The sequence below is a fragment of the Brachycentrus maculatus genome, unplaced genomic scaffold (genome assembly GCF_059751285.1).
Source record: "Brachycentrus maculatus isolate JH-2025_06_01 unplaced genomic scaffold, ASM5975128v1 h1tg000272l, whole genome shotgun sequence".
Classification (NCBI taxonomy): domain Eukaryota; kingdom Metazoa; phylum Arthropoda; class Insecta; order Trichoptera; family Brachycentridae; genus Brachycentrus; species Brachycentrus maculatus.
In genome coordinates this window covers 1,284,371-1,309,731 of record NW_028281023.1, presented here as the reverse complement: position 1 = coordinate 1,309,731, position 25,361 = coordinate 1,284,371, and the positions used below count along the sequence as shown (strand labels likewise).

The 25,361-nt window shown below is 30.4% G+C and overlaps 1 protein-coding gene across 1 annotated transcript; it reads left to right on the top strand.

Moving 5' to 3' along the window:
• Positions 1-19,771: 19,771 nt before the first annotated feature.
• On the top strand, positions 19,772-24,798 carry LOC148305500 (juvenile hormone esterase-like). Its single transcript, XM_088266621.1, has 3 exons — positions 19,772-20,021; positions 21,411-22,681; positions 23,396-24,798. The coding sequence occupies exons 1-3, from the start codon at positions 19,887-19,889 to the stop codon at positions 23,571-23,573; spliced, it is 1,584 nt and encodes a 527-aa protein (XP_088122747.1). The 5' UTR covers positions 19,772-19,886; the 3' UTR covers positions 23,574-24,798.
• The last annotated feature ends 563 nt before the right edge of the window (positions 24,799-25,361 follow it).

Here is a 25,361-nt window from a genome sequence, read left to right as displayed (position 1 = left end):
TTCACTTTGATAAGTTCAAAGTCAATTATCGTCTATGAATATTCATATTTTACATTACAGCGTGTTGCCCAAACTATTATCATAGTAAACAAAATGTTTCAAAACTTTAAAGATATCTCCGGGCAGAGACAAAAAAACGTAGATGAAAAAATGACAGCTGTTACTAGACATGTTCTGAAGCGGCCATTAAGCATTCTTGTATTTTGTGATATAATACCGCTAAATACACATATTATTATTTAAGACCAGTGACATGGCCTCACAATTAGGGCCCGCGGTCTTAAAACCAAAAGACAAACAAATTAATTTCATGATTTCATTCGTCTGTCAATATCAATATCTTTTTTTTTTTTCATCCTAAAAATTACGAATATTATTATATTTAAAAAAAAAAATTCTACCAAACAAAATTTTTCTTCGTGGTTTTTGTAGTATGTGAAATAATGCGGCAAAGAATCTTACTTGCATTTATGAAGGTTTCTTCTTGCTCATTTAAACCGTAAATATCGATTTTGAAGATTGTTCGAAAAATGATGTTGTGTGCTCTCACTTCTTGCATATATTAATTATTATTTTTAATTTATCAGACAATTTATAAAGCGCCATTTGTGTGAGAAATCACTTTAAAGGTGCTTTACAATATACAGTAATATTAATAATTAAAACAACATTCGTTCCTCACATTAATATATAAAAATATAATTATAATACATGTACAACTCGCCGAATATTAAGTAATGCAGTAATCAAGTACCTAATAATAAAGAAAGAATGATTAATTTTATGTAGCGTATAAAAAACTCAAAAAAATAAGACACCAATGACAAATCGAAGTCCTGTCTATACCAAGAATTTAAAAAAAACCTAATCTTGCAAAGAAATTTTGTTTGCGTTTTTAGAAGCATACATAATATTATATTTTTACCCAGTAAAAAATGTTTTGAGGACGACTAGTTGACTTCACCTGGCGAAGCAGTGACGTGTCATAATAGAGCCCTCAACGAGATATCGGCACTTAATGAAGAATGACGCGGAGAATGGAGATGAGAGGTGTGTGGTGTGAGTGGCGTGTCACTTGGAATTCCAGCACATCCACTATGCCTATGGGTATACCACACTCTACCACTAAACTCTACACTGGACTCTGACAGTGGACCGCGGGCCTGTGATGGCATGCACTCTCAACTGACAAGATTTTATAATTATATTTAATAAAAATTATTTGATATTTATTGCGGCTGGTATTTTTTGAAGCATACAGGCTTCATAGGTTCAATTCGCATGTAAAATATTTTTAGACTTTTTACTTACTTACCTTGGACATGATATTTATTATTGTTTTTATAACGCTTATCCGCACCCAATGGTGCATAGAGCACTGCATTCTATTGACGCAGTGTTTTCTTGATCGTTACTTAAAGGAAGGCAGATGATTACTCCTGAGCTCCAGGGACCAGTCCAGGGTAGTTTTTTAATCAATGAGTATTAACGTAACATTTATGCTTAATTTAATATAATTAAGCATTCTTTTGTTCTCAGTTTTACGACAGGGAAGAGCAAGAAGACGCTTTTGAAGAGATCATGTGGGTGGAACTATCGAGTGGTGAGGATAGCAGAAGACAAGATCATAACAGATAGCAGACCCTCAGGAAGACATCCACCTCTCAGGAGAAGACATCCACCTCTTAGGAGACTCTGAGAGGATAGAGTCTAACTAAAGCAGAAAAAGAAAATGTTAAGTATACCCATTCATTACTTTTGTACATAGATTGTATCAAAGCGCTCTTAAAGCAGTATTACAAAAATTTGCGCTATTTAAGCGGTCCATAATTATTATTATTACCAAATACCTAAAGTTGTCAGGTTAGGAGTCCGAAACAATCGGCGGGTATGTATGAGGAGATGCATGAACGTGGAAGAGGCGAAAAATGTTTGCAAGGACAGAGTGGTGTGGCATTCTATTCTCTCTGCCTACCCCTGCGGAGAAGTGGCGTTTTGGTTAGTTAGGTAGTTAGTTAGTTACATACTTCAGCTTTCTTTTTGTGTGCAGTATTTTTTTCCTCTTTATTTTAAATTTCTTTGCATTATACAACGTTATATAAATACAAATACAACAAAATATATAAAATATAAATACAAAAAAAGTTCACACAAAGGCATGGCCTATGTGTGGTTATACAATATAATTTAGGTCATAGTAAAGGGCACTGGCAAGAATACAACAGATAAGAAGTAGAACTAGAATAAAAATGTTAATATAAAATACAAAAAATACAAAATACTAGACTAACAGAAAACAAAAATTCATATAAAACTTAAATTAATATTTTAAACTTAAAAAATAAAAAAGATGTAAAAGTAAAAAGTTATTGAACAAAGGCCTCCCTTTTGGACATCCACAGTTCTCCGTTGGGCGTGTCTCTTTTCCAGTGCAGTCCCGCCACTTTCCTTATGTCTTCGGGCCATCTTTTTTCTACAACATTTTGAGTGTGTCCAAATACTTGTTCACAAAATTTGAATTATCTCCTATTACAGGAGTTATTTTCGTATTATTTTTAAAAGATGTCTCTTGTGAAGTTCTAGTGATTCAAGAACAATATTTCAAAATTGGTTAGTATATATAGAACTTCCAAGAATTTTATTAGTGTAATTGTCAATAATGTGTAGAATTGGTGAATGTTACACGTGTGTAAAATGATCGCTTAAACCAGCCTATGACGGTCGATAGCCCCGTAAATGCCCAGACTTCCATATTCTTCTTCATATTTGATGAGATGTCAAAAAATAACATCTTTTTTCTGTTCTAGTCAAGCACCTTTTTCGACCTTATTTATCTTCCGACATACTTGCCACATGACCTATTCTTATTTTAATTAGGTATTATTTTACCTACTTTTATATTTAGGTAAAATTTAATAATAAAGTTTCGTCAAGGGAAAGATTGATAAAGACATAGAAAGGAGAATGAATGCTGGGAACAGAGTGAATGGTGCACTAAATTCAGTTTTAGCAAATAAAAATCTATCAGCGGAAGCTAAACTGGCAGAACACAATGGAGTTCTGGTTCCAACCCTTATGTATGGAAGCGAAGCATGGAGTTGGCAAAAGAAGGATGAGAAAAAGAAAATGAGATAAGCATTTTCGATAAAATTAAGAAAGGTGTGTTGAGATGGTTTGGACATGTGGAGCGTATGAGTGAAGAAAGAACGGTTAAACAAATTTATGGAGCGAACGTAGTTGGAAAAAGAAGCAGAGGACGACCGAGGAAATCTTGGCACAATCAGGTATGTCAAATACTTGAAAGCGGCCGGATCAGGAGTCGTAATAATCGTCGGGTATGTATGAGGAGATGCATGAATGTAGAAGAGGCAAAGAATGTTTGCAAAGACAGAGTGGTGTGGCGTTCGATTCTCTCTGCCTACCTACCTACTCTGTTAGTTAGTTAGTTAGTTTATGTTTCGTCAAGAAATATCAGTATTAAAATATCAACAAAAAAGAAAATATTTTAAAAATATAAAATATTTATTAATTTATTGAGAATGCCTGGTATAACGACAGTTGAAAGGTTCGCTGGTGGTCTAATACTTGTCTAATATTTCCATGAAGTAGATGTCGATATCCCAAACTAGCATATTCAAATATATTAATGTAATCTGTAGTTAGTTGCCCTCAAAAAATAACATTATTTGATTATTTTAAATTTAATTCAAATGAAATTTTAGCACACAATGTACGTTTTATTGATCAGTCTTGATTATTTTGTATGTTTTAGTTACTTTTACTGTGTTTCCTGAATTACCCAGCGTTCAAGTGACTTTTAAATCGATCTAAGGCTTATGCAACACCGCTTATCATGGCCCTATTTCGGTTTCAACTTTATATCCATGTTTTATAGCCCACACCTACTTGTGAGTAGATTTACGCTTAACAGTCTCCTTATCATTCATCGTTCGCTTTGTGTAATACCACTTTAATAAACACTAATTCGTAAATACCGGTCTCGGAATAATCATTCCATCACCAGGTCATTAAAATAAAATTATTACGGTCTGACATATTTACAAAAATAAAAAAAAATTGAAAGTGAGAAAGAAGACACATGAATCACAATGGGAATATTTTTAAAAGTGGATTTTTAGAAATTTATGCACATAGGGAGCGGATATGGTATAAAAATAATTTTATGAGTAAAGATTCTAGGCAAAAACACTCGTTATCTCGTTATAGGTATGAGTTTTAAAAAATTTAAATTTCAAACATGTATGTTTGCATAGGATGTGAGTTTAAAACCTTTGACTAATCACATTTCACGTCGAATTTTCACTTCCATCAAAATGGCCGCCGTGACGTCACGTACGAGCGGCCAGAACCGCCTCGTTTCGTTATAAATGGGGACAATTAGCGTCCGACGCTAATGAACATTTCGCGGCCACTGTGCGAAAAATAAATCATTTCGTTTCCACGATTATTCCGGTAATAGAGTCCCCTTTCCTCGCTTCAAGCGGAGCGTTCCAGTCGCCGGCTATTAAGGGGATTATCTCTTCATCTCTCGGCTTGCAATGAGCCGTGTCAAACAGCAAACCCTTCTAGGAGGAGGGTGCCGTCTAGCTACAGCGGGACATAACTTATTTTTTTAAAAATAAGCACTTGTATAATACTACTTATTTAGTTTTATTTCATTACACAAAGTATTCGAAACCAGTCGAGTTTTGAAAAGTACAGTTGTTTACATCGACAGGTAATTAGTAAAACTAACGAGGAAAAAAATATTCAGGTATATATATATATATATATATATATATATATATATATATATATATATATATATATATATATATATATATATATATATATATATATATATATATATATAATATATATATATATATATATATATATATATATATATATATATATATATATATATATATATATATATATATATATATATATATATATATATATATATATATATATATATATATATATATACCGTAGTCATATAGGAGAAAGTGACCACGTGCATTTTTTACAAAAACGTAATCATTGACTATTTGGTATCTTACTAGCTTAATATTGCCCTGAAAAAAATCCCAAAGGATTTTAAACATGGAAGTGTAATACATGAACTTGTTAAAAATTACTAACTTCATTGATGGTTATTTTCTTACCTAGAAAAAGTGACCATCCTGAACATTTAACGTTTTGTTAGTTGGTCACTTTCTCCTGTACGACTACGATATATGCATTTTTTTCTTCTTCTTTAATTAGCTTTTATTTGGTACACTAGTAGGTACTAGTAGTAGTTGTAAAATTCTTTCAGACCCTTTTCATTCTTCATATGGCATCTCATCATACATTTTCAAACCCTTATACATTAAACAATTTTGTGACTCGGTTTATACCCTTATCCGACCCAATGGTGTATAGAGCACTGCGTCAGTGTTATCCTGATCATTAAAACATGAAGCAAAGGTGATCAGCCCTCCGCTTCAGGCACAAGTCAAGGGTAATATTGATGAAATATTTGTGTCAAAAAATCATTTATATTTATCTGACCCCCCCCCTTGGAATTGAACCCGGGACCTCCAATACGGCAGCCGAGCTTGTTGACAATTACAGCACGCTCGGCTACCGTATTGAAGGTCCCGGATTCGATTCCCAGGGGAAGAGTCAAATGAATATATGTAAGTGATCTTTTCACACAAATATTTATTCAATATTACTCTGGACTGGTGCCTGAAACGGAGGGCTGATCACCATTGGGTGCGGAACAGGGTCTGAAGGATATGCCTAGATGCTGGTAGGGTTAAAAATAGAGGGGTCTAAGAAACGGGACTTTTGGTAAAAGGAAACCTAGAAAATAATGTGATGTATGTTGGAAAAGCATATTATCGGTTAAAGTTTTATCAGTTAAAGTTTGTGGGAGTCAAATGAGTGGTTAATTTTTATTATTATTATTGTCGATGAAAACAACTGTAGTTTTACAAACTAGCCATGTGTAATGGAATAAAACTCAATAAGTGGTATTACACAAGCATTTTATTTAAATAATCAACATATCATTCCACAAAGTTAACGCCGAATCAATAAATAATATACTTTGTACTAGTAAAATTAGTTCGCCTTACTTTGGATAGAGGAATATTAATGTCTTTCTGTCCGTATGAATTGTCGTCCACTTCTAAATGAGCCACATCTCGCTATTTGGCACGCTAAGCTGATAGGTTTCAGCGTACAATCATCAAACAAAGTGACAATGTGTTGCTCGTGATAGAGTACTTGATATTGGAATAATTGCATATGAACGCACACAAATGCATGTAGGTAAACGTATTATAGCCAACACTGATTAACACTAATGTATAATCATTTATATTTTCATTTAAAATTAGGAAATCATTTCGCAAAGGATTCTTTATAAAAATCGAAGAAAAAATATTATATTTATTTATTTATGTAAACTTCATGTACACAAAATAAATTTATACAGGCTTATTTATCAATAAAAAAATCAATATCTTCCAAACAACCAAAAATAGACTACTGATATTGATCAAAACGTTTACTACCATATATAGCTGTTTGCAATCAGAGGGTAGATAGTACTTGAACATAAGAAAAAACGTAAATTACAAATTAACATGTAAAAAAACATAAATTACAAATTAACATATGAAAAAAACATAAATTTCAAGATGATAAGGAAAAAGGGAGGGCAAAGGAAAAAGGGAGTTTAGAGAAGATCCATTTTTTACAAGGAGAGGTAATTCATTCCATAGTCTGGCCTTTCTTGGGTAGAACAAATTGATAGACCATAATCTGAGAGGTATATAAAATTTTAAACCAGATATTTAGGTGCATTATTTATATATACAATATATATATATATATATATATATATATATATATATATATATATATATATATATATATATATATATATATATATATATATATATATATATATATATATATATATATATATAATATATATATATATATATATATATATATATATATATATATATATATATATATATATATATATATATACAGGGAAACCTCTATCTATCGTTCCTCGAATAATCATTTTCCCGGATATATAGTTTATTTCGTCTATCCCAAATTCATTTCATACTAAACTAAACCGCATCGATCGTTTCTCTATCACCATTTACCGCATTTATCGTTCGAATTAAGCTGCATATTTGATACATTTTGTCTGTTTTTTTTACATTGTTTTCAATTTTCTTACATTCAACGGCAACGTATGGGATAGAAACTATCGAAAGCTTATGTAACCGATAGCAGGAGAGGTCGATATCGATGAAAAGGAGCCGCTGTCTGTACCTGCATTTCCAGAAGCGTGCATACTCTTTGAAAGAAAACTTTCTACAACGCACATTCAATAACCGATACTGAAAAAAATACTATTTGCAAAGCCGAAAATATACTATTGACTTTCATTGAAATTTTCATCAATAAACTTTAGTATTTTTTTCAAATTCTATTCTGATTTGTATTTTTTTTTTATTTGGATCTAAAACCTGTATTCTTCTTAAAATTTTAGCCTACGAATGGTTATACAGATTGGGAGGCCGGTATCTTTACTCGGTCGTATCTACAATACTTGCATATTGACCTCTTAATCCCGCATTCATAGTTTATTTTAATAGGTCCCTTTAAAAACGATAGATAGAGGTTTCACTGTGTATATATATATATATATGTTTATAAATAAATATATGTATATATATATATATATATATATATATATATATATATATATATATATATATATATATATATATATATATATATATATATATATATATATATATATATATATATATATATATATATATATTTATATACAAATATATATATATATATATATATATATATATATATATATATATATATATATATATATATATAAATATATATATATATATTTATATATATATATATATATATATATATATATATATATATATATATATATATATATATAAATATATATATATATTTATATACATATATATATATATATATGTAATAAAATAACTAGGTACCTACCTATACATTTTATTAAGTACTTACAAATAGTACCTACAGTATCTACTCAATGAATTAGGGCCACGCAGAATTTCGCGCAATTTCTCAATTCAAACAGGAATAACTCAGAGAAAACCTTGAATAAAACAACATTGAATTTTATTTACACATGAACACTTTATTACGCTTAAATTATGCATATATTTTCATATAAATATAGTTAGTATTTAGTATTTCCACCTTTGGCAGAAATAACTGCCTCAATTCTTTTTGGCATACTTAAAATGCACTGTTTTATCATGTTTTTTATTTCTTCGTCTTCTGACCAAATTTTTTGAATATTTTTTTTTAGACAGTCTACTGTCGGATTTGGAAATGAGTAAACCTTATTTTTTAACATGCTCCATACGTTTTCTATAGGATTAAGGTCCGGAGAATTTCCAGGCCAGGGGAGCAAAGGCAGATTTTTGTTAGACAAAAATTTTATTATTGATTTAGCCCGGTGGCAAGGTGCCCCATCCTGCATGAAGGTGTATGGACCTTCTGTTGGGTCGAGTGTATGGTAGAAGGGCAATAAAATTCGTTCGAGGACCTGCTTATAGGAATTTTGGTTCATTGTTCCTTCCACGAAAAACAACGGCCCAGGTAAATTGTTAATAATACATGACAATATCATTGTTGCAGGGGGGTGTTTGATAACTTTTACCACACAGGCCTCATTGTAACGTTCCATTGGTGTTCTCCTGACGAATCGACGGCTCTCTGTCACGGCTTCTAACCGGCACTCATCACTAAAGATGACCTGAAAAATAATAAAAATTTTAGTTTAATTCAAATATATAAGTTTATTTACTAAAATGATATGTTGAAAATTCAATTTAAATAAATACCTTTTTCCAATCATCTACCGAGTAATTTCGATGTAGCCTGGCCCATTTTAATATATCCGCTTTCATTCGTGGTGTCAATTTTGGTACTTTTACAGGGCGCCTGCATTTCAGATTTACTTCGTAAAAACGTCGCCTCAGTGTTGATACCGATATATTTATACCCTCTTCTTCCAATTTTATTTTTAATGTTTTTGCTGATGCACTACGGTTTTATAAGGCACTTTGAATGATTTTTCGATCAGTCCTCGGTGTTGTTTTTCTAATCCTACGACAGTTCTTTCGCCGATTGCTGGTGGCGGGTGACTGATTTTTTATTGATTTTGAAATTCTGTCCACTGTTTGACGAGAAACGTTTTCTTTTTTTTAATATTTCTCTATTAGATAGTATTCCTAATTTCAGTAGCACTATAACACTAGACTTTTTTTCCTCAGAAATGTCTTTACTTTTTCCCATTTTGTCCTTTTCAAAAAAAACACTTGTGTTTACAAAAAAAAAAAATACTTTATGAACTAAAATTAAAAATTAAGTTTTTTTCACAAGACACGATAACTATATAACCTCTCTGAACAAAACAACAAAAAGAACTCAAGAAACTTCACTAATAAATGAGATAGGACTATTTTTTGAACTTTCAACTATCTGTCTACCTGTGCTAATTAGGGACCTTTCTCAGAAAAAGGGTTTGAAATTTTGTAAAGGCTTAAATAATCCAGGTATATTTTACATATTATTGAAGGTAATATACATGATATTAGATGTCAATAGAAAACTTAAAGTATTTATGTAAAATAAATATAATAATCCAAAAGATTTCAGAGTATTCAAAAAAATAATGGGTGGCCCTAATTCATTGAGTAGATACTGTACATAAAACAGTTACCACCAGATGTCGCATGCGTCGCACAGAATTAAACAAAAGAGATCCGATAGAAAAAATAACTGTCAGAATCAGATAGATATAAAAATTATTGTAAAGATTAATTAAGAATAAACTTTTATTGTCGTTTCTTTAATTACAAAGCAACACATTGTTTATTTTATTATTATACACCCACTTTACATATTATTTACACTTAATTTTCAAAAGGAAAATAATACCACGTTATAAAACGACAATTTTGTTAATTGGAAATGGATTATAAAACATTAGATGTATTAAAACAATTACTACAATATGTTCGGAGTGAGAGAGAAAAATTAGAAGATGATCAAAGAAAACGATTAGAAGATAATCAAAGAAGACGTGGAAATCTAAGAACTAGTGATAAAATTAAAGATAAAAGTCCATGTAAGATTTGTGAAAAATTAAATAAGGGAACTCGATATCACCCTGAAGCAACATGCTGGTTTAAAACAAAGGACGATGATAAGATTAATAATAAAAATGAAGATTTACAAATCACACAGAAACAGTGCTTGAAGAATGAAAATAAAAATAATGTGGAAAAAATTTCTACAAAATATAAAATAAAATATACTCCAGAAAAGAAGAATTTCGAAGCAGATTGTATGAGCAGGAATCCAGTATTAGAATCGAAGGAAAATGCAAATGAACAATTAAAAGTTGTAAATTTGGTTAAATTAGAAGATATTTTAAAAGATCAGAATAAAAATGAAGACATACAAATAACACAGAAACAGTGCTTGAAAAATGAAAATAAAAATAAAGTAGAAAAAGCTTCTACGAAAGATAAAATAAAATATACTCCAGGAAAGAAGAATTTAGAAGTAGATTGTCTAAGCAGGAATCCAGTATTAGAATCGAGTGAAAATGCAGATGAACAATTAAAAGTTGTAAATTTGGTTAAATTAGAAGATATTTTAAGAGATCAGAATAAAAATGAAAGAATTCAACAGAAAAAAAACAAATGGATTGAAAAAAACAATGTCTATTTTAAAAAGGTCAAGAAAAAAGAAAAAATAATTCTTTCAGAACCGTTTAGCATCGAAATCATAAAAGACATACATGAAAACCTATGCCATATTGGAATTGGACAAATGCAAAAGACTATAAGTCCACATTACACAGCCAAAAATTTGACAAAAAACATAAAAACAATTTGTAGAAATTGTGAAATTTGTATTAAAAATAAATCAAGAGGACAAAAGAAATTTGGATTTATGTCTCATCTAGGCCCGGCCACAAAGCCTTTTGAAATAATATCTTTAGACACAATTGGAGGTTTAGGAGGTTCAAGATCAACAAAAAAATATCTACATCTCTTAGTGGATCACTTTACAAGATACGCATTTATTTTAACCTCGAAAACTCAGAATGCAAATGATTTTATAAAACTAGTCATGAAAATAACAGAAACCGAGGATATTGGTATGCTTCTCACCGACCAATACCCAGGAATAAACTCGAAAGAATTCAAGGAATTCTTAAATGACAAGCAGATCCCAATAATCTTCACTGCAGTAAATGCACCATTCTCAAATGGCCTAAATGAAAGGCTGAATCAAACATTGGTGAACAAAATCAGATGCAAAATAAATGAAAAAGGGAAAAGAAGAGCATGGACCACAATAGCTCAAGAATGTGTTAATAAATATAATAATACTAATCACTCAGTCACTGACTTTTCCCCAAGTTATCTTTTATATGGTACAGATGTAAATATTTTACCCAACGAATTAAAACAAGGAAAATCTAATAATGACTGGATTAGAGACAGGAAAATAGCGCTTGAAAATACAATAAAATCACATAATTACAATAAAACATTATTTGACAAAAATAGAATAGGCTGCGAATTCAACGTAGGAGACATGGTGTATGTGGAAAATGGAAACAAGCTAAACAGAAAAAAATTGGATGAACTAAAAATTGGACCTTATAAAATTATTGAAAAAATTTCTAACTCAATATACAGAATTGATACAGGTCACAAAAAAATAAAATCAAACCTTTATCATATCACTAAACTTATACCAGTCCCTTCACTACAAGAAGATGATCCGGAGGACGAGTGAAAATTTTACTATGAATTTTCATCCCCAAGGGGGGAGATGTAATAAAATAACTAGGTACCTACCTATACATTTTATTAAGTACTTACAAATAGTACCTACATAAAACAGTTACCACCAGATGTCGCATGCGTCGCACAGAATTAAACAAAAGAGATCCGATAGAAAAAATAACTGTCAGAATCAGATAGATATAAAAATTATTGTAAAGATTAATTAAGAATAAACTTTTATTGTCGTTTCTTTAATTACAAAGCAACACATTGTTTATTTTATTATTATACACCCACTTTACATATTATTTACACTTAATTTTCAAAAGGAAAATATTACCACGTTATATATATATATAAATATATATATATATATTTATATATATATTTATATATATATAAATATATATATATATATATATATATATATATATATATATATATATATATATATATATATATATATACATATATATATATATATATATATATATATATTTATATATATATATATATATTTATATATATATATATATATATACAGTATCTACTCAATGAATTAGGGCCACGCAGAATTTCGCGCAATTTCTCAATTCAAACAGGAATAACTCAGAGAAAACCTTGAATAAAACAACATTGAATTTTATTTACACATGAACACTTTATTACGCTTAAATTATGCATATATTTTCATATAAATATAGTTAGTATTTAGTATTTCCACCTTTGGCAGAAATAACTGCCTCAATTCTTTTTTGGCATACTTAAAATGCACTGTTTTATCATGTTTTTTATTTCTTCGTCTTCTGACCAAATTTTTTGAATATTTTTTTTAGACAGTCTACTGTCGGATTTGGAAATGAGTATACCTTATTTTTTAACATGATCCATACGTTTTCTATAGGATTAAGGTCCGGAGAATTTCCAGGCCAGGGTAGCAAAGGCAGATTTTTGTTAGACAAAAATTTTATTATTGATTTAGCCCGGTGGCAAGGTGCCCCATCCTGCATGAAGGTGTATGGACCTTCTGTTGGGTCGAGTGTATGGTAGAAGGGCAATAAAATTCGTTCGAGGACCTGCTTATAGGAATTTTGGTTCATTGTTCCTTCCACGAAAAACAACGGCCCAGGTAAATTGTTAATAATACATGACCATATCATTGTTGCAGGGGGGTGTTTGATAACTTTTACCACACAGGCCTCATTGTAACGTTCCATTGGTGTTCTCCTGATGAATCGACGGCTCTCAGTCACGGCTTCTAACCGGCACCCATCACTAAAGATGACCTGAAAAATAATGAAAATTTAAGTTTAATTCAAATATATAAGTTTATTTACTAAAATGATATGTTGAAAATTCAGTTTAAATAAATACCTTTTTCCAATCATCTACCGAGTAATTTCGATGTAGCCTGGCCCATTTTAATCGATCCGCTTTCATTCGTGGTGTCAATTTTGGTACTTTTACAGGGCGCCTGCATTTCAGATTTACTTCGTAAAAACGTCGCCTCAGTGTTGATACCGATATATTTATACCCTCTTCTTCCAATTTTATTTTTAATGTTTTTGCTGATGCACTACGGTTTTCTAAGGCACTTTGAACGATTTTTCGATCAGTCCTCGGTGTTGTTTTTCTAATCCTACGACAGTTCTTTCGCCGATTGCTGGTGGCGGGTGACTGGTTTTTTATTGATTTTGAAATTCTGTCCACTGTTTGAAGAGAAACGTTTTCTTTTTTTGAAATTTCTCTATTAGATAGTATTCCTAATTTCAGTAGCACTATAACACTAGACTTTTTTTCCTCAGAAATGTCTTTACTTTTTCCCATTTCGTCCTTTTCAAAAAAAACACTTGTGTTTACAAAAAAAATTATACTTTATGAACTAAAATTAAAAATTAAGTTTTTTTCACAAGACACGATAACTATATAACCTCTCTGAACAAAACAATAACCAGAACTCAAGAAACTTCACTAATAAATGAGATAGGACTATTTTTTGAACTTTCAACTATCTGTCTACCTGTGCTAATTAGGGACCTTTCTCAGAAAAAGGGTTTGAACTTTTGTAAAGGGTTAAATAATCCAGGTATATTTTACATATTATTGAAGGTAATATACATGATATTAGATGTCAATAGAAAACTTAAAGTATTTATGTAAAATAAATATAATAATCCAAAAGATTTCAGAGTATTCAAAAAAATAATGGGTGGCCCTAATTCATTGAGTAGATACTGTATATATATATATATATATATATATATATATATATATATATATATATATATATATATATATATATATCGATGTGTGTATAAATATTTAGGTAGATACCTACTAATCAGTCTCCTATAAGATGAAAGGGCTGAATGGATGACGACGCGATTTTGGTAATAGACATTATTGAGATTCTTAAACTGAGGTGCTCCAGTCCATATAAGATATAAAAATATACCGACCCCAAAGAAGGTATAGTTCGATTACAGTTTCTTGGCAGATTTTTCATGATTTTCATGATTCCTGAGAAATCTTAATTTAGTTTAAATTCTAACAATTCAATTGAAATATGTATTATTGCTACAAATTAATATACCGATGCTATTCAGACCTAGATACTTTTCGAATCGTCTTTACAAATCTATATATAGTGTAACTTATCCCTTTTTGTATTCAGGCATCGCATTTTTTTTCTTTATTTTTTTTTGCATTTCACAATATATTTTAATTACAAGTAAAAAAAATATGTAATATTAATACAAAATAAGATACCACAAAGGAATGGCCTGTGTGTGGGTTATATATTTTTAATTATAATTTTCACTGATTATTTTTTTTACGTATATAATAATTATCATAATACAAACTGATGATATTACTTAATCTCCATGTGATGGAGATGCTATAAAAAAAATAATTATCTTAAAAAATTCCTTAAATAATAAATATAAATTTGAACATATGGTAGTACCAACTTTTCGTGATCCAACTATACCTTCACGTAGTTCATAATATAATATTTATTCGACAAGTCATTCTCAAGGTAGTTTTTGTTGTCGGTGTTGACAGCTTTGATATAAATCAATACATCTTTTCCAAGTCCATTCACGGCAATATTAATGGTATTCAACGTAAATACAACTATGATCAATGACTAACCAAATTAAAGTAATCATATTGTAGTAAAATGTTATAATTTGGTGTCTTTATTAGATGCTTTTTATGCATTTCTTTCTGTAACCTATCCACATATTATTTCGAGTTTACACAAAGAGAGAATGATTTCGATAAAAATTTAATGAATGCATTATAATAGTGTATTCAAGATTTACAAATCCATATATCGCTCACTCCTTTCAAGAACGTCATAAATCAAAAAACTTATTTTTCAGGAGAACGTTTTTAAAGTTAAAAAATATAATTCAATATATTAAAAATAAATATCAAGCCACGTATTGAACTTTTTAGAGTGCAACAGATCTTTTTAGGTAAAACCTGAAGGTTTTTTCTCCATTTGGAAAATATTAAGTAAATTTAAAAAAAATATTAGAAATGACCTTTTCTTCAAAATGCAAAAACAACACTTTCTGCCCTGTAGCGGGTAAATATTAAGTTAAAAATATGCCCCTTTTGCTGAGATATAGTAAATTTTCTGGGCATTGCGAAAACATGTACAACTAAAAATGGACGATTTTTGATTTATGACGTTCTTGAAAGGAGTGAGCGATAATGTTTTTACCCTTTTGTCGTCGATTGACGTCGTAGCAAGGAATATTAGTGTCATAATTCGTGTGAATTCTAACAGAGAATAGATTTTGACAACTCAACAAAGATGAAGATGAATTTACAGGGCTATCGTAGGCTGGTTTAAGTGATCACTTTAAACACGTGTAGCATTTACCATTCTTTCTATCCCTGATTGAAAACACACTGCTCAAAATTGCTTGGAATATATAAATACATACAAACATGTATATATTGTAATATATTAACACGTTCTTTCTCTGTCCGCCTCTGTAGTGTAATAGTCAGCACGTTCGGCTACCATTCTGGAGGTCCCTGGTTTGATTCCCAGGGGGGTCAAATAAATATAAGTGATTTTTTCACTGTAACATTTATTCAATATTACCCTGGACTGGTACCTGAAGCGGAGGGCTGATTTCCTTCGTGTGTAAACGATCAAGATAACACTGTGTTCATATGAAGCAGTGCCCTATGCACCATTAGGCCCGGCATCATATAAACGCAGTGCTACCTTGATCAACACATGAAGGAAAGGTGATCAGCCCTTCCCTTCAGGTAGCAGTCCAAGGTAATATTGAATAAATATTAGAGTTGAAAAATCACTTATAATAATTTAATACACCCTGATGATGACAAGGTTCTTGTCGAAACCGGTTGGTTAAAGTGTATTAATAATAAATAAAAAGTGGTTAAAACAAAGTTGTTTAATTTTATAAACTTATTATATTTATTTCGTTTTATTAAATCGAGAATAACACATCTTTATAAATAAATAAAAGTAAATAATAAACAATAGTTACATTAAGAATAATAAACATTACATTACATTAACAAAAATTGATATTGATTGTTACATTGATAAAAATAAATCCAATTAAACAATTCCACATTTATTTCATAATAACTATCAAAAAACATTCTGAGATTTAAAAAAAGGGTATGGTATAAAAAAATAGATTTTGCAGGAAGGAGGAGGAAAGGAGAGGGGAGGAATGCGTTGGAAAGTGCGAGATATTTTCTGGCGCTAGGACCGGGGAGTGATTTCATCAAAACGTTTCAACTAATTGGAGATATTGTTATTTAAAATAATATATAATAGGATGATATGGACACGCGCTGCATGCAGATCTGGCGTTGATGAGGCGCGCACGGTATGTCCCCCAATTAGCCGCTTGTGTGACGGCCACGCTACATTGCAAGGGACGCGGCAAGCAAACTTCTCGTCTCTTATGCGATCCTGGTAGTTTCAGGAATTTAAGAGTATTTTTTTATTTATATAACTCATATCGCCGGCTTCCTGATAGTGCAATGGTTAGCGCTCTGCTCCGCATGCATTATGTTTCGAATTCGATTGACGGCTGGCTCATATATTTACATTTTTACAGATTGATATTTCTTAGTGGCGATCTTATTGACGATATTTGTTTGTCCCTGATTTTTTTTTATATTAAACATTTTTAAAAATCTCGTTTACTGAATAGTCCGAAGAAACCGTCATTATTTGCTACGTTCCGTGTATTTCTGGAATTTTTATAATAAAAAAAACCTTCCTCTCTCCCTCTCTATCTCTCTTCATCCTAAACAAACTTATTTTAATAAAGAATCGGCTCAAGTAGTCAATTTACGAAGTAAGAGCGTTTGTACACTTCCCGGAATTTTACCGTCTAGCAGTCCGTTTTTTTTTTTAAATAAAAGCGACTGCGACAGTTTAGCGTGATCGAATTTACGCGGACCGTGATCACGCACCGGTCAAACGCACCGATCCGAAGAAAGACGGCCAAAAGCACATACCAACCCAAGTCGTTTTATCCGTTTTATTACGCTAACCGGACTGCCGGACGGTAAAATTCCTGGAGTGCACAAGCACCCTAAATAAGAAAAAAAACAATTCATTTCATTTCATTCAAAATGTAAAAATAAAAAAGTACAAAAATTGAGTAACACCTGTTTTAAGCAATCTGCTTAACACGTATGCTAAATATTAGAGGAGTTTTAAATACATAGGCGAAATAATAAAGATTATAATAATTATTACTAAAATTAGGTTGCTACAAATATATCCAAGTAAACGTTTAATTTATTTTGGAATAACACGTTACTAAATGGTTTTTGAAGCGTATTAAATAAAATATATATATAAATTAAACATTTAAAAAAAATACTGCTTGCAAAAACAGACTTACGAACGACATCTTTCGACATGTTGTGAATTTATTGAATGATAGATACTTTGAGTAAAATTCCATAGATGTCGCTTTGTTTAGATTGACAAATACTATATTTTTTTCCAAGAATGTCATCATAAATAATAATACTTTATCTAATCGTTATAAAAGTGAGTTCAGTGCCGGACGATAGGTTTATTTGTTATAAACACCCAAACACTTGCCCAGTAGGAAATAGATAATAATATACTTGTATCAATTCACAAAAGTGTATATTCTATTATTTTTCATAAATTAATATCTCAATATAGATTTTTTTTTTAAAACAATCTGAGTATTAACAGAGCTGGTCATAGCTGAGTCATAGTCTGGTAATATTTATCATTCTACTTTTTTTTCTTTTTAATTATTTACACAAATATTACTATTTCACACTATTTCTGGGAGCCTGAGCGGCTCATTATTAGAAAAAGGAATCAAATTGTGGTAGAGTGGGTTCGATCCGAGAAACTCTGATTTAAGAATCCGCGACACTAACCACGGGACCACAACCCGACATTATCTTATTCTATTTATATTTATCCTATAATGGACACCTTCCTGATCATACTACTTCTTTAGCACCATCTATATTTGAATAAGCAAGTTTTTTTTAAAGTAGCAGAGACCTTTATGAATGTTTTCAAAACCATTTTTATACAAAAAAAAATATGTAATTTAAAATCATGTGGGCGTTTCCCAGTACCTAATCCGGGGCTTATGTTTTGCATACATCCAAAAAGGATCTATGCTGAATAAATGCTTTCTCAGTCCAACATAGATGGCTCTCGTGAACTCATATGTACAGCTTCATAAGATTAATGCTATATACATATTTGGAATTCCAAAATTTTGAGTGTGTTTGTCAATCATGGGTAGAATGGTGAATGTTGCACGTGTGTAAAGTGATCACCTAACCAGCCTTTGACAGGGCATAAGCCCTATTAATACGCAGCATATCAAACTCTTCTTCTTCAATGAAAAATAACTTAAAATAAGTGAAAACAGAATTGTAAAATGTGTTCTCTGCACGGAAAAACACAGTACATTATTGTAATTTGTGATTCATAATTATTTTTATCAAGAAAAGTACCAAGTATTAATATATATATATATATATATATATATATATATATATATACATATATATATATATATATATATATATATATATATATATATATATATATATATATATATATATATATATAAATATATATATATGTTTATATATATATATATGTATATATATATATATGTATATTTTATTATTAGATTAAAACCAATATTTTTAGCTTTTCCACTTTTTTATTTGACCAGCGACCGGGTTTCGTCGTTACCGACATCATCAGACCAGTCTGATGATGTCGGTAACGACGAAACCCGGTCGCTGGTCAAATAAAAAAGTGGAAAAGCTAAAAATATTGGTTTTAATCTAATAATAAATTAAAAATGCAATTCCATCACGAAGTGTCAGTGGATAATATAAATCTATTATATATGTATATATATATATGTATATATATATATATATATATATATATATATATATATATATATATATATATATATATATATATATATATATATATATATATATATATATATATATATATATATATATATATATATATATATATATATATATATATATATATACATTTTTTAAACTCATTTAGCAATTTTAGGGAATCGAACCCACGACGCCAGTTTTTGTCGCAGTCAAGCGTCTACCCAACTGGGCCGCGACACCACACCACAGTGATACCACTACTTTTTAAATAACGTAAGATATAAAATAATTTAAATTATTGTATATTTTTCTAATTCGTACCTGTCCAGCGTTAACCTTCATACGTATCAATTACGTCGAGTTTAAATTATTATGTAATAATTTAAGCTCGACTCAATAAAAGTATGACAGTACTCGTCCACTTTATAAACCATCAAGCGGATAAATAAGTGTTAGTTGGGTGTTGTCGCTCGGAAACCATAATATACAACTGACCAGAAATATCAGGACATGGTTAATCCACGGGTTAGGATTCTAGAGGGAGAAATTGAAGGGAAATTAAACGTTTCCTCGGAAGGCGTGGAGTACTACAGTTTCAAGGGTATTCCGTTTGCGGAACCACCAGTTGGAGATTTGAGATTTAAGGTAAAAAAATTGTGGTGTACAGCCAAATTACGATATCTGCAAAAATTTTGATTTTTTTTTTGAAGAAACATTACGGAAAATGTTTATAATTAAACTTTAAATTAATCTTAATTATAGTACTTCAGTGCCTGCATTATTATTTTATTATTATCATCATTATTTTCATCAAAGACATTTATTTATTTATTTCACCACAGGTTATTTTGGCTATATTTGGTACGTATTGTATTTGGATACACCATTCTAGTATCTACCTAAATGGATTTGTATTGTACAAATCATCGTGATATCATTTTTATCATTTGTGTATTTTGATCATATATTAGACTGAGGGAGTATACTCCAGGTCTAGGAAATTTTTTTTAGTCGCAGGACTTCGTCTCGGGACATTATGGTCCATAACGGTGACACGTTCCGATATATTGGAACGAAAAAACCTAATTCTAGACGATCCTTCATTAATAGATTTATATTATCCACTGACACTTCGTGGTGGAATTGCATTTTTAATTTATTATTAGATTAAAACCAATATTTTTAGCTTTTCCACTTTTTTATATTTGACCAGCGACCGGGTTTCGTCGTTACCGACATCATCAGACTGGTCCAGTCTGATGATGTCGGTAACGACGAAACCCGGTCGCTGGTCAAATATAAAAAAGTGGAAAAGCTAAAAATATTGGTTTTAATCTAATAATAGATTCTTCATTTTTTGCTAATGTAATTGTTTTTATTTTTAATTTAAATTTTATTTGGAAAAAAAAAAACAATATTTATTAAAATCTGTTGTGACACGTGTTTCGATGCATTACGCATCCTTTTCAAACAGCGTTGCGTTCCAAAAATAATGCGTAATGCATAGAAACACGTGTCACGATAGATTTGAATAAGTAGTGATATTGCCAAGTAAATTTAGGTAAAAAATGGATAGATATTACCGTAATATCACAAAAATTTTAACATTTTTTTTTCAATTTAAATACCAATCTCGATATGTAAAACTGCTTGTAAATAATATTAATATTTTTAGCGATATTTTTACAATTTAAAAATTAATACGAAAAAATACAACATTAAGCTCGCATACCACAATTTCCCCAGGGCTTATTTATGCAATATCTAATCCAAATTATATCATATTGCTAATTGTATGAAACATAATTACGAAATATAATGAAAACGTTTTTATTATCTTTACATACTTATATGAATTAGCTTATTTTCCTTTATCAAGGTATTATAATCTGCGTGGATACTCACATGGGTAAATATTTAATATATGCATACATAGATAATAAATATAAATGGAGTGCAATTATAAAGATTACAGAGAAATGGAATATCATCCATACAGCGAATTATAAAAAATAATTAGTTTGTATATTTTAGGCACCTGTGCCCAAAAAACCATGGACAGGAGTGCACAATGCCACAAAGGAAGGAAGTAATTGTGGCCAGCTCTCTATGTTCGATGGCATACAGTTTGATGGGTCTGAGGACTGTTTATACCTCAACGTGTTTACTCCACAGCTGCCATCAAACGAAGACAAAAACCTCCTTCCTGTCATGGTATACATACACGGTGGAGGCTTCGTTAATGGATCTGGAGGTGGAGATTTTTTCGGTCCAGATTACATAGTGGCAAAAGACACAATCATGGTATCAATCAATTACCGTCTCAACGTTCTCGGGTTTCTATGCCTCGATATTCCCGAAGTACCAGGGAACGCCGGACTGAGGGACCAAAACCTGGCTCTGAAATGGGTGCAAAAAAATATTAAATCTTTCAATGGAGATCCAGATAACGTCACTATTTTCGGCATCAGTGCTGGTTCCGCTTCTGTAGAGTATCATTTACTGTCTCCAATGTCAAAAGATCTGTTTAAAAAGGCTATCCTTCAATCAGGTTCTTCCCTTAACCCTTGGACTAGGATGATTAATTCATCTGCTATGGTAGACAACTTGGTAAAAGAACTAGGAATAATAGCCGAAGATCCTGTAGAACGATTGAAATGCTTGCAAGAAGTGGATGTGAATAAACTAGTTTCATTATCGTTCTCTGTCTTGAGAGAAGAGAGAATGAAAGAAGGTGAAGTATTTGCCTTTGTACCAGTTGTTGAAAAGACGTTTGAGGGTGTTGAACCGTTCTTAAATTCTGAACCATTAGATATCCTCGCTTCTGGGAGCTTCAATCGCGTATCTACTATAAGTGGCTTTTGCGAAAACGAAGGCAGTCTTTTTAAAAGTTTGAATGATAATTTATATGGTGATAAAAAGTTTGCAGAAGCTCTACCATCATCTTTCAAAGTAGACAAGGGTTCATTTGTCGCCAAATTTAATCAAGTATATAATCAACAGAAAGATACTGATGCAATCGACTCGTTTACTTCAGATCTTTATTTTGTTGCCGGAATACATCATTCTTTAAGGCTACGATTGGCAAACGATAAAAAGTCAAATAATTATATTTACGTATTTGCGTATGTGGGCAACATGAATATGGTTAAAAACATGTTCAAGACCGAGAATGGGGCTGCTCATGGTGATGACACGATGTATTTAGGAACCACAATTTTCCCATTGGATAAGGAAGCGACTGTCCAAGATATTACCGTTAGAAAACGCCACGTACAAATGTGGACAGATTTCGCGAAGCATGGGTAAGTACCAAAATTTTAAATAAAACACGTAGGTACTTACTTAAACTGAAATTGAATGTAGGGTGGGTTGTAAATTTCAAAGAGATATTGAAATTATTAATTATATAAATATTTATATACGTCTATATATATCTTCGTATTGTACATTTCATTTTCATTATTCGTTCGATTTTTAATTTTTGTGAACTTTCGAATACTCAAACGGGTCTCAACGTTAATTTATGTAATCAATATGAAGCATTATCTTTATTTTATAATATTCAACACACATTTTAACTGATGGATTGTTGTATGTATTTTATATGACAACGTCATTTGAAATATGTATTTCATCAAAATATAAGTGCTCCAGATCGTTTATACCTAGTACATAAATAAACTTATATCGTATGTTAAATCATAGAACTAAAAGCATACACCTGAGTTAGCTTGTGTTTTTGCTTTAAATTTTCACTCGTGAATCACATGAAATAATAATAACGTTAAACTAAATAGTAAACCCACTCACAAGTTGGTAAAGGCTATAAAACTAATGAAATTGGAGCCTTTGTAGGAACATGATAGGCGGTGTTGCATGAGCCATAGCTAGATTTCAGTCACTTGGACTTTGAGTAATTTAATAAAACGGATGTTACTAACAAACTAGGGATTCGCTTTGTTTCAAATCCTAAATAAACAAAAGAAATATAATAACTATAAAATATATATTTCCAGGGATCCGACTCCTGAGGTGACAGATCTTGTTAATACAAGATGGATTCCAGCTACAAATGAAAACTTGATGGTGATGAGGATAGGAGAAGAACTAAAGATGGAAGGTGTCCCATTTTCCGAAAGGATGCAACTCTGGGAGGATTTATATGAATCATCACACTCAATTGTTTACGTTTAGTTTTTGGATTTGTTTTATTTGTTAAAAATATAAACGTACATACAAAAATATATACATAAATTTATATGTAAAAATATATAAATAATTTTTAAAAAATTATGTCGAGGCCCATCAAGCTATCTTATGTGTGTTGTTGGTTAAGCTCTTTTTACATTTCTTTTTTTTATTATCTGTTTTACTAAAAACACATTTTTTTTTAATATTTACTCGTGATCTTATTCTGGCTTTGCTCAATATTTTTCTTTGCCCACTTACTAAAATGCTCGGAGCTATGTATTTACTTATTAAAGTGTTCTGATATATTTCCATATTTTCTGTACACTCTTGGGACCGTCAACCTTTAGTTGTGGGTTAAGCGGGTATGATTTTTATACTTTTAACTAGTTTGTTGCTCAGCTATGATATCTATCCACAATATTCGACATACGTGAAGTAATTTTCGTATATACGTACTTTTATACCGTAAACGAGGTTTCAAATATAAAAAAGTGTATTAAATATATTACATATTTACATACATCATTTAATAAAAAGTTTGATGCATATCCATTACATCTTATACATATATAGTACTATTGTTTCACAAATCGCTCACTCCTTTCAACAATGTTATACTTCAAAAAAATATATTTTTCAGGAGATCGTTTTTAAAGTTAAAAAATATAATAAAATGTATTAAAAATAAATATCAAGCGACTTATTGAACTTTTTACTGTGCAACAGATCTTTTCAGGTAAAACCTGAATGTTTTTCTCTGTTTGAAAAATATTTAGTATATTTAAAAAAATAATTATACAATACCTTTTCTTCAAAATGCAAAAAAAAACACTTTCTGCCCCGTAGCGGGTAAATATTAAGTTGAAAATGTGCCGCTTTTGCGGGGATATAGTACATTTTTTGGGGATTCCGAAGGCATGCACAACTGAAAATTGACGATTTTTGATATACGACGTTGTTGAAAGGAGTGAGCGAAATGTCATGACCCAAAAAAATTACTTACAGGGCGAAAGGGTTGATGTCCTGTTGTGTTGCGCGATATTGATATTAATTATTTTTTTACTGAAAACTTCAAATTCAAAATTAAAAACATAAGCGAGTAGAAAATGATTGGTATCTCAATTACAATTCAGGCAATATTTTATGTGAAATTTTAGGCAAAATAAACGTTTTCTGCAATTAAATTTTACGCGGTAAACGATGAAGCTTTTTTATTATTATTAAAATATGGTAGGTGATGAGATATATATGTATATATATATATATATATATATATATATATATATATATATATATATATATATATATATATATATATATATATATATATATATATATGCTGAATGCTGAAAATCGTCATTTATTATGTTTAATAACTTAATATGTTCTATTTGCAATGGTAAAAAGGCTATCTTAAACAATTTAAACTTTATAAACAAATTAAACTAATGTTTATAGTTTATAAAGTATCGCCCCCAAGAAATCTCACTTTAAAAAACGGTGTATCATAAACAAACACCTGTTTTTTTTTATAAATCCATTAGTTTTGTATGGGTTTTAAATTTGTTTCCTACAAACATATGGTAATATTACTTGTGAGAGCATATTGCATTTGACCCACATTGTACTACACACGAGATCTTATACAAATTGAACGTCTTTCAGGCAAAATAAATTTTCACGTTTTTTTTAGTATACGAAATAATGTTTAATGTTTTTTAACAAGTCTTGGTTTGGTATTGGGAGACAGTTACTTAATTTAAAAATTAAAACGCCATCTGTGAATAAACG